The 12,139-nt window shown below is 40.7% G+C and overlaps 1 protein-coding gene across 9 annotated transcripts in view; it reads right to left on the reverse strand.

Annotated features, from left to right (window-relative positions):
* Window positions 1-12,139, reverse strand: part of LOC309715795 (homeobox protein PKNOX2-like) — a 106,926-nt gene that overhangs the window by 36,684 nt on the left and 58,103 nt on the right. For 6 of the 9 annotated variants that reach the window (XM_082549209.1, XM_082549210.1, XM_082549214.1 and 3 more), the window contains exons 2-3: window positions 2,843-2,949; window positions 205-341 (exon numbers count right to left, since the gene is read on the reverse strand). The exons of 1 other annotated variant lie outside the window; for it this stretch is intronic. In XM_082549209.1, the coding sequence (XP_082405335.1) occupies window positions 205-341; window positions 2,843-2,929 (224 nt within the window). In that variant the 5' untranslated portion in view covers window positions 2,930-2,949. Of the gene's footprint in view, window positions 1-204; window positions 342-2,842; window positions 2,950-6,453; window positions 6,476-10,846; window positions 10,859-12,139 lie in introns of those variants that run through there. 2 more of the 9 variants (XM_082549213.1, XM_082549216.1) reach the window with 2 other exon arrangements.

Genomic DNA, 12,139 nt, shown 5'->3' on the forward strand with positions numbered 1-12,139 from the left:
TTGAAATGTAATTCAGAAGCAGAAGGGTGCACACTGCCAAACTTCATGACACAAACACATGACTAAATAATCAAAACAAAAAACCACTGATAAACAACATGGTCTTTCTCTGCTTCTTGTCCCTGGTCATCTTTACATATTTATGTTTTCAGACTGGCTTATAGCCCTTACAGTAAGAGATGTCTCATGAAAAATGTAACCAACCTGTAAACAGCCCTCTTGTCAGATTCAAGCTGGGCCTGGGGGTCAAGGGTCACACTGACAGAGCTATTTGGTGCTGCGGAGGCTGCTGGGATGTGGACCTGTGGGGTCTTGGTGTTCTGTTGAGTCGTGCCCGTCATCTGGTGATATTTAAAATAATCACAAAATGACTTAATGATAAATTTATGTTCTTTTTTTCTTACATTGGCAATTATGACTTTGAATATTGCTTTTGTTTTAGTATCATCTGTGATGTTGCATATATACGGTGATTTAGGATGCTAATACGCTCACAGTAATACTCCTAACACGGCAGTGCTAAGATTTAATGATTATCATTCATTTAAAGCATGCTGACATGCTCATATTTAGTAATTACCACTAATTAAGTACTTTCAAAATCCTACATCCTACGTCTCAAGTTATCGCAGTTTCATTCCGATAACTTGAGACGACGATTTTCAGAAAACTTGACCTCTGACCTCTAACCTTGAGGTTTAAGTCACTGAGATTTGAACTTGTTTGTTTTTAGTATGTGGCCCTTTGGTATCAATTTGGAAATCCTAGGTTATCACACTCACAAACTTGGGTGTCCATGTTGACTGCCAACCCACCCACCTGGCAGGGTGATGACAGCCCCTCAGATATATATAAAAGTCATTTTTTAAAAGTAATTCTTGTAATTGCTTTTCGAAGCAAGTAAGGCCACAACATGCACTGAATTCTGTCAGACGCCAAATGAGGATGTCGCTGGCATGAATCATTATGGCTCGACAGGTCAATGGCCTGATGATGCTGTTAAGCAAATGAATTGTGAGTGAATGAGTGAGTTAGGACAGGTTGAGTAATTGAACAAGACACTTACAGATCTTATAGACTGCTGTTAAATGATAAATATCCAGTTTGGAACAAGAAACTGAACAGTGAATTAATCAGAATATAGAAAAGGAGTACAAAAGATTTTGACTGCCTCTGTCAGTAAATGTTTAGATTTTATATATGTCTTATAAGATGCACAAGTCTCATAGGATGTTTTTGCTTCTTTTGAAGGTATTTGTATTGTGGGTGAGAAAGAGGGCTAACATGTTTTACAAACATGACCACTCGTCTCCTTGATTATCTTCTTCCTTCATTCCACTTTTCTCTCTCATTCGTTTTTTATGAGGATATGAATGTAAAAAAAACCCCATCCCCCTTCTGTTTTTTTTCAGCAGGGTGGGGTGGAAGGAAGCTTCAAGTCTTAATCCCAGCACCAAATGGGAAATAAATTAGGTTCTTCACACTTAACTAGCTCTAATTTGCATTTACCGAGCACACAGGCTGCAGCTCGGGAGCTCTCCCCTGGCACTAATCCTCTGGCGAGAGCAGACAGAGGTGCTATGAACAACAAGCAGGGTTAGATGGTCAGATGAACCTACTCTATTCCACCATCACAGGATGTCTGTGGCGCTGAACAAAATATTCTCTATTCTAATATTTCTGTACTATTATGTATTATCCTTTCTGGTGATCACTCGGTATAAGCTGTGTATTTTTACACAGGTATCACTGTATCTGTAAGTTATTATTTAAAGCTAATGTTCAGCCAGGGATTCTCTTTATGTGCTTTATCATCTTTTATGACAGCATCTTTTTTCATGTTCACCCTTAATAATTCTCATAAACTTAAGGAAAAGTTACAAACAGATATGATTTTGAATAGTAGATTTAGAGGCTGGTTCACTACAAATAGCTACACATTTGTTTTACATCTATGAATGGTGCTGTACTGTAGTTCTCACAAAGGATCACCCATCCAAAATTCTATACAAGTCTGTTTAGAACATATCCTTGTAAAGAACATCAGTACATCTGCTGATGCATGGCTTGTGAGTTTACCAAACTATCAGCCCACAACACAACAAGCCAGCTCCACACTAGTTCCACTTTATATGTTTTAGGCTAACACCTGGCCTCCAGGTGGCTAACACCTGGAGGCCAGATAGCAAGTGTGGCCTTAGTAGGTTGGAACTGATTGGGCTAACGGGTGAGTAGACAGGACCAAAGGCAGGTCATGATATCATTGAGTATACGGTTTAGATTATATGTCATAGAATATGAAATGATTTGTAATTTAGCAAAACATTTTATGTCATTTTCATTTAGTTAATTTCTGTGTTCTCACAAAAATCAAAACAAATTCAAAACCTCAGCTCCTGTTGAAAAGAACAGCCTAATGCATACTGAGAAAAGATACCTAGATAAAAAACAAGGGCATAAATCCCCTGTCAACAAAACCCCAAAGGTTAAACGTTACTTTCATTTTTTTTTCTTTAACTCCAGAAGTTGTTTAAAATGACACTATGTATGAATCATGAGAGGCTGCTCTTAAATGTGTACTACAAATCATCTTAGAAATTCAACTATAAAACAGTAAAAGTTTCAGTTTAGGTAAAAATTCAAAATGATTATTTTTCAAATCTTTAACCTTCAATCCTTCTCATCACATCCGGATTTATGCTTGTTGGCACATCCCCAGTTAAGTAAGAGCTCAGATAACACAGAAAACCTCCATAAGCCAAGCTGTGTGTTCACATTAGACACAGGGGTTACTGTACAGAGGTTTGTACCATATGACAAGTCTTTAAGTTGGCGCTCTAACCTGTTGGCTCTCCTGGTACGATGGCGGAGGAGCGCTCTGGGTGGCCATCATTGTCACTGCAGATGCTGGGGACACATGTTGCATCATGGGATAGTTTCACATTGAGACTGGTAAAGAAACAGACAAGAAAGAAAAAATCATAAATCCAGTGCAAGCAAGCAGTGATTGCAAATTCTATGACAGCAGCCACCACCAGGTGCTGCTATGATTAAATCATATGAGATGGGTTTCTCAAACACATCATCTCACACTTCTATCCCTTCTGCACTTACTAATTTATTTCTTTGCTATATTTCTCTTCAGTCTACTTCTGCATGTGTTGCATAGAGCTCACAGAACAGTCAGTATTAACACTGAGTGATCTAACAATGCTGACAAGTAAAAAGAAAACAACCTGATTAAGTGTGTGCAGCCCTTTTAATGAAATACCTTACATAGCAGCAGGTTCATAAGGATACCACAAATAAAGCCCACTACTTGTTTACCATTTACAGAGAGCTATGCTTGTTTGCTAATTACAGATGGCTTTACATGCATTGTGGCGGAGTCACCTTGGTCGTCTCTATGTTTTGGCTGCTGATGTTGTTGCTGTGCTGTAACTAAGCCAATCAAGAGGGCTAATTAGGGCTCTTGTTGGTAGGCTAATTGCTATTGGCCAAGACCCCACAGGGCTGAGGGCCGTACCCTGTGGAACTCTGTTGTAACCATTGCCCCCACCCCCACTGAAGGAAGCTAATTGGTTTGCAGAGACACACATACACACACACAGCACAGCTGGATCTCTTTCCTTAAGTTACATTTAACCTATGTGTATACTGCATGAAAACGCCTTGTTAATGTGAGCTGATGGCAGAAAATGTGTTTTAGATAAAGGTGTGGTTAAACTTTATTAAACCTTTTGTGAGATTTCAACTTTTAAAAAAAGGCAGGCTTTAAACTCTGATCTCACAAATCATGTGAGATCAGACACATGGGATGTTTCAATCTGTCACTTTAAACAATCCGTTTGCTCGGTACCCTGAGCTGGGAGAGTTATTGGAAAAATGCACTCTAATGCCACATAAAGCCTTGCGTGGTTGTGAAAGACAGGCAGCAGTTACAATGGACTGGTGCACTTGGACTGAATGGTATTGACCTGGAGGAAAAGCACTTGATTACCAGCTAGTGAAATGAAACTGGAACATCTGACCAAAATCTCTGTAGCGCTTGCAACATCTGCTCAGGAGATACCGCCTCAGGAAAATGGAGCAAATCAACCAGACTGTTAAAGCCAAGGATTTGCAGTATTTGACAGTGAAGTTACAGACTATAATAATCATATAACACTGTTTACATGATAGTATAAACGAGGATCTTGGACAGACTACAAAAGAAAAACTGCAAAAATATGTAATGAATAAGTATATAAGACACAACAAGTTGGACTATTACAGAAACATTAATGAGATTATGTTTGAGTATTATGCGGCATTCCTCCTTCCAGCACTATAAAATCTCCTCCTATGGCCTCCTGTGTGTTGAGCTGAGTGAACAAAAAGGCTCCTTTTGGGTAGACTTCAGTATCTTCAGGAGAAAGACGGGAAGCAGCAAGAGCAACTTTTTTCTCCTCTCTACTCTGGGATATTACATGACAGACATTTCACTGCCAGTCAGCTCATCACCCACTGAGACTCAGACCCTGACAATGTCTCTGAATGGGAAAGTCAGAGAAAAGACAACCATAGTAGACCTTTCTCTGTTTGAGTGGCACCCCTATCCACCACCGCTGCCAGCATTTTGATTTCAAATGGTGATTTGGTTTCTAATTTGGGGTTTCAGCTGTAAATCTGCATGTTTTATTGTGTCATTCTGTTTCAGTGTGTATGTATTCAGTGCACCCATATATAAGCAGGACTGTTTGCTCTGCGTGCGTTCACACTTGTTTGTGTGCCATGCGCATGTCTCAGTGAGTCGTGTTGTGTACCGATTGTGTCTTCTGGTTTCTGTTCTCATTCCAACTGGTATCAGCTGAAAGGCATCTTCTCTGTTATCAGTCCTCATTTTAATTGCAAATGAAGCGAGCGTGTTAGTGATTAAATGGAAAATTGCACATTAATTGATGAGACTGAAGATAAAGCAATTCCAATTACCACACAGTATTTTACGCAGCCTCTCAAGTTTTGCCATCCCTCAAAGGAACAAGCCACCAAATGGTAAATTTGAGCAGGCAATGGTGCATCCATAAATATACACACACTGAAACATAACTTGTGCACAAACACATGCTATACCAAGGCTGCTGAGGCGTGAATGTACATACAAGAGCAGACAAGAACACTGGGGAAAAAACCCCAGAAAAACACCAACAAGATATTTAATTTCAACCCAGCAAAAAAAATTCTCTCATGAATTTGAAAGTACAATTTTTGAAGACAATAAGCATCTGTCACCAACCCTTTCCAAAGTCACCAAAGGTGTGTGGTTACACAATAAGTTGTGAAATTAATTTCGGGGATAAATGACATGTTTGTTCCTCAACAAGGCCCTTTCAATTATTGCAAAGTTCGTAATGCATATCAATTGAAAAGTGCCTGTAGTCACAATCAAAATTCAAGAGCAAGCATAAAATAAAAAATGAGAAGTAGGCATAAAATTATTTCAACAAACATCAAAGGGTTTTGTGAATTTGGATTGGAGGCAGACGTTCTCTTTCATCGGATTGTGTGCAATAAGGAACATTTCTATTCAGCATTCAATTTTCCAACAATTCTCAGGCATAGAATGGGCCTGTGCTCTATTGATGCAAGGTTAGGCTGCAGTGTAGCTGCGGTTTCACCCCGTTTACCTCCGGCATTGAATAAATATTCATATCTAGTCACACATGATGTGATCACTGCCTGTGGACTTCACAGTTCAGCTATGTCTGAAGTGTTTTTTCTCTGCTTTGGTTTAAAGGTGAATTTCTTACAAAGTGTCCAGCTTCTATTATACATGGGATGAGAGTGTTTCGTGCCACTGACTACGGTGATAAAAAGAAACTTTGCGATTTAAACACACAAAGCAGCACCCTGGAGAACACTTCTTGCATGCCAAACTGTGACCTGGTAGGGGGCTTACACTGGTTCATTAATAAAAACAAGCCTGTTGTAGACAGAGATGCAGTATTCTCTCAGGTTGACTTATCAACACTTCACAGCAAAGAAGTGAACAGAGGTGATGGTGTTGACAGTCGCACAAACTGTGGAGTACAGGTAATGTGAGTCCTCACATGTAAAACTGAAAATAACCATGTTGCTGAATTGGTGGTTTGATGTGAGGCTGTGATGTTCAGATTTTTATAGCACTCTTGAATTCAGTCTCCAAACAGATTAAAGCTGAATGTTAACATTAGCATGCATTAGTGTGCTGTATATGCATACCTATATATATAATGTAAAAAAGTGACCAAGTTAAATATGTTTTGTTAGCATGTTTGCTCCATAATATTATCCATTATCATCTTATTTATTTTACTTTAGCATGTTAGCCCCACAAGCCAACAACACGGCATAATCTTACATTACCAAGTTAACCGTGACACTTTCTATCACTTGACGCTGTACACATGTAGACTCCACAGTATCAACCATTACCATCCATCAATCCACTTTCTTCCACTTATTTGAAGCCACTTTCTCTAGCTTATCCGGGGGAACACTGAGGTATTCCCAGACCAGCCAAGAGACATAATCCATCCATCTTCTTCCGCTTTATTTGGGACCCGGTCACGGGGGCAGCAGCCTAAGCAGAAAAGCCCAGACCTCCCTCTCCCCAGCCACCTCCTCCAGCTTATCCGGGAGAACACCAAGGCGTTCCCAGGCCAGCCAAGAGATATAATCTCTCCAGTGTGTCCTGGGTCTGCCCCGGGGCCTCCTCCTGGTGGGACATGCCCGAAACACCAACCCCAGGAGGCATCCTTGTCAGATGCCCGAACCACCTCAGCTGGCTCCTTTCAATGTGGAGGAGCAGCGGCTCTACTCTGAGCCCCTCCCGGATGGCCGAACTTCTCACCCTATCTCTAAGGGAGAGGCCAGCCACCCTTCGGAGGAAGCTCATTTCCGCCGCTTGTATCCGCGATCTCGTTCTTTCGGTCACTACCCACAGCTCGTGGCCATAGGTGAGGGTAGGGACGTAGATCGACCGGTAAATTGAGAGCTTCGCTTTTACACTCAGCTCCCTCTTCACCACGACGGACCGGTGCAGCGTCTGCATCACTGCAGCCGCCGCACCAATCCGTCTGTCGATCTCCGGCTCCCTTCTCCCATCACTCGCGAACAAGACCCTGAGGTACTTGAACTCTTCCAGATATAATCTCTCCAGCATATCCTGGGTCAGCCGCAGGAGCTTCTCCCGGTGGGACATGCCTGGAATACCCCAGCCAGGAGAAAGCATCCATGTCATGGCCGGACCACCTCAACTGGCTCCTTTCGATGTGGAGGAGTAGCGGCTCTACTCTGAGCCCCTCCCAGATGGCAAAACTCCTCACCCCATGTGTAAGGAAGAGGCCAGCCACCTAAAAGGTGAGGGCTGGAACAAACATTGACCGGTAAATCAAGAGCTTTAGTTTTACACTCAGCTCTCTTTTCACCATGACAGACTAGTAGTGCATCCGCATCAGTACAGCCACAGCATCAATCCATCTGTTGATCTTCCGCTCTCTTCTCTCATAAACAAGAGTGAACAGCCAGTACCCATTTAATTATATTACTTTAGCATATCAGCTCTATAATTTAGCTTATTAGCTTCTTATACTAGATATACATGGCACATGTAGTGGCATTTACATAACCTTCAGATCAGAAAATAAATGTAATAATCTGCAATCTTTGTAATACCCATTAGGAGTTTACTTCACTAGTTCCACCTTATACTACCTCAGTAAACAAATGTACAAAAAATGTATGGTCTTAATAAAATGAAGACCTTTAATTTTATTGAATTCATATCTTCTTCACTACAGCATGATTTCAATAGAAGTCAATGTGTTTAGTGTTTCCTTCAAAAGCTAAGACTGTTGCAACCAATTACCAAACTAAGGAAAGATGAGTTAAGTGGCCAACTCACCTGTAAAAATCATTACAGTTAATCTTGAGGATGTGAATGTTTGTTTGAAATGCTATGAAATTCCTCTATCAAAATCTATATGGCCCTGTGTGAAAAAGTGTCTCATGTCAGTCTGGAAAGGCCATCTCTAAAGCTGTGGGACTCCAGTGAACTACAGCGAGAGCCTTTTTTTTTTTACATATGACAATAACATGGAACAGTGGTGAACCTTCCCAGGAGTGGCCAGCCAACCAAATTTACCCCAAGAGTGCAGTAACAACTTGTCCAAGAGGTCACACAAAACCCCAGAACAACATCCAAAGAACTGCAGGCCTCACTTGCCTCAGCTAAGTTCAGTGTTCATGATTCGACCATAGGGAAGAGACTGAGCAAAAAAGGCCTGCATAGCAGAGTTCAAAGATGCAAGCCAATGCATCTCGAAGGCTTGTCTCAGTTTTGACAGAAAACATCTTGATGATCCCCAAGACTTTTGGGAAAATACTCTGTGGACTGACAAGACAAAGGTTGAACTTTTTGCAAGGTGTGTGCCCATTTACGTCTGGCTAACATAGCATTTCAGAGAAAGGACCATTATACAAATAGTAAAATACAGTGGTGTTAATCTGATGTTAATCTGGGGCTATTTGGTTGCCTCATGACCTTGAAGACTTGCTGTGGTAAATGGAACCATGAATTCTGCCCTCTACTAAAACCTCCTGAAGGAGAATCACCTCAAGCTGAAGCACACTTGGGTTCTGCAGCAGGACAATGATCCAAAACACACCAGCCAATCCACCACTGAATAGCTTAAGAAAAATAAAATGAAAACTTTTAAGTGGTCTAGTCCAAGTCCTGACCTGGATCTGATTGAGATGCTGTGGCATGACCTTAAAAAGGTGGTTTGTGCTCAAAAACCCTCCAATGTGGCTGAATTACAAAATTCTGCAAAGATCAGTGGGTCAAAATTCCTCCACAGCCCTGTGAAAGCCTCATTGCCAGTTATCACAAACGCTTGATTGCAGGCAATTACTTTTTCACACAGGGCCAGTAGGCTTGGATTGTTTTCCCCTTATTCATAAACACCTTCTTTCAGAAACTACATTTTGTGTTTACTTGTCTTATCGTTGTCTAATATTTAAATTTGTTTGATGATCTGAAACATTTAAGTGTATCCAAAAAATAGGAAATCAGGAAGCGGGCAAGCACTTTTTCACATATATTTGTTCACTTATATGATCAGCACTGATTAACCAATGAACCAAACAAAAATCCTTATGTGATTTTCAACAGACTTGTAGAGGCTTATCAAATACACATACGACAGTCTTATTTGCTTTCATTATCAACAGAAATAATGAAATAATCTCACAAGGGCAGGATGCAATTGGAAGAGAAATTAGCCCAGTCCCCATGATACCATTTTCTTAAAACCCCAAAATAACAACATCACTAAAGTTTGACTGACTTAAATAGTCCAGTACAATTGGACCTGCTTTTAGTATCCAGCAACTTTTCAGACATAATATCTTGTGCATATTGATGAAAATAGGGACAGTGTGCCACAGTTTTACACCAGAGGATAGCTTCTAAGCCACTTACCCATAGATTGCAACACTTTAACGTAGTCTGATATCTGAACTGGTACTGTATGTACATGCATCAAAGAGGCAGTCCTTCCATGCATATCTTGTCATAAAAATCTCATTTAATCTGTCTTGGGTTTGTTGGTGAAAAGGTTGACCTGCAAAAGCAATGAATAACATTTGGAAGTGGGTATGTCACCTTGGTCAGATATTATGCATCTTGATGCCCTGCAAGGGGGGGAGATGAATAAATAAATAAGATGTTTTTGAATACGAGTAGGATCTAATCATTGCCTTATTGTCAGGCCTGATTTACAATGCAAACACCAGGAGGCAAGGCCTTGATGGCGTTGAGTAAAACGATGGAGGGAAGGGTGGAATGGTAATGAGATTTGGGGCCAGGGATGGGGGATGCTATGTACACATTTGTAGTTGGACTCGATACACAAAATCACAAAACACACAGATCCAAGTGCAAATACACCGCATGCAAGCAGGAATGGGTACGCATGCAAACACAGGCATGTATATTAATGCACAAATTCCAACACTAAACACAGAGATCTCAAAGCTTCAACCAGAGTCATCCTGAGGGCAATATTACAATCACTGTCTCCCGGCATACCACCATACAAGCACGCATACATCTGTATACACACACACACACACACACACTCACACTCAAAGGCTTGAGTGGATACATGGCCTGAGGCAAAAAGAGTCTAACCAGTGGTCTTAGGGCTACAAATCCCCCCCAGGCTAAAGTGAACTCCATGCATACTGCAGTCAGGACCCGGTCCATGCTCCCAGACCACCTCATTAACCCAATCCAGCAGCAGCTCCCTCCACCCAGCCAACCTCACAACTTTGCTCTTCAACAGTCCATACTTACCATTCATACTAGTATCATTTATTCATCTGCTCTTGTTGATTGGACTCATCCTCGCCTGCATGATAAATAAGGCATGGATTTGTAGTTTACTGAAGGATGTTACAGCAGTGTTGTGGTCAGTGGAAGGATTTAGCTAAGATCAAAATGTCAAAATGACAAGGCGTAGAGGGGCCCACGATGTGGGACTCTTGGGTCAACAGGGAAGTATTGGTATGTAATTCTGCATTTCTGCAGTGTCGGGGAAGTTGCTCAGTCTTGCCTCACCGCAGACAGTGTGGAGAGGGACAGAGAAGGATGTTCTGTTGCTGAAATAAAACGTGCAAAAGAAGGAGAACATGGTCCAGTGGACACTGACTGAAGATGTTTGCAATAAAAATAGGTTATATAGGTATTGGCTACGATATGTAGTCATTTCATTTTAACTAAATCACTAAGCTGCATCATAATTATCAACAAGATGCTTCTTACCATTAAGTCTTCTCCCTCTCTTTACTCACTTCACTCCAAAGGTTCCTCCGACTTTCAATTTCCAATGACATTTTGTGCTTGAATTTAAATGTCTAACCTTTCTAGTTTATTCTTTCATGCTGAACTTGATGAATGTCCTTCACAAATTCAAATATACCCCACAGTCTTAATGAAGACTTGGGATTTCCTGTGGGTGTGACAGTTTGCATGATTCGCCACTTTCTTTGAATGTGGTGAACAATGGCGCCAGCACTCCACGCTGACTGCAATTCTTTTCTTTGAATTTATGCAAATGTTTGTTTGGATATTAAAGATTCCAGTTTGATTCCATTGCTTCCTGCTTTTAAAATTAGATTAAAAAACACAGACTAAAATGGATGGTGGTGAAACTACAGTGCAGTGGAAACATTTTTGGAATCCCCCGTAGGCAGGTGGTTTGCATGCAAATAGCCTTATTAACATAGCTAAAAACCCTTCTTGTAATGAGGTGAATTTTTAATCTAAAGAGACTGAACACATAAGACAAAGAATATTCTTGCAGCAGGTAAGTCATTCTACCATCGTAAATTCAATTCAATTTTATTCATATAGTGCCATTTCACAGGTACAGTCACCTGTACATTGTAAAATAAAGACCCTGCAATATTAGAAAGAAGTTCCAACAATCCCACAACCCACTCAAGGAAGGTCAGCCATCCAGCACAGTGAGTTTAAGGTGAGGGGAGAATCTGAAAACTAGTCTAGAAGAGTATTTATTGTAAGTTTCAACTTTTGCTGTGGTTTGGATAATGGAAGGTGGATAAATGAAAGTTTTGTGATAGACAAAATTAAGTATTTTTTTCTGATTAAGTATTAGAAAATGTTAATTAATTATTTCCATGATGCTTTAAAATGTCATAGTAACATATTTGGCTATAGCTCAAATGTGTTACTGTGAAGGTTTGTTTCGACGCATTAGGCTCCAGTGCACACCTCAATCTTCCATCAAAATAATTATAAGACGAACATGGATATTCTCTACTACATATACAACACACACGGCAAACATGGCATGAGGCCACCAAATGGTTGGCGGGCCGACTTCAGTAAACTTATTTTTGTTTCAGCTGTGTCGTGGATAAATTTACACAAACTGGCTCTGCATCATTTCCTAAAACAAACATATACACAGGCACACACACTCCTGGGAAGAGTGGGTGGGTTGGGTGGAGAGTGCCAACAATGTACTCCCCTCCATCAACAGAAATAGCAGTGTAACAGCGTCTTTCTAGTGGAAAAAACTCAGAGAACCAG

This window comes from Aulonocara stuartgranti, assembly GCF_965226115.1.
Source record: "Aulonocara stuartgranti genome assembly, chromosome: 10".
Taxonomy (NCBI): Eukaryota; Metazoa; Chordata; class Actinopteri; order Cichliformes; family Cichlidae; genus Aulonocara; species Aulonocara stuartgranti.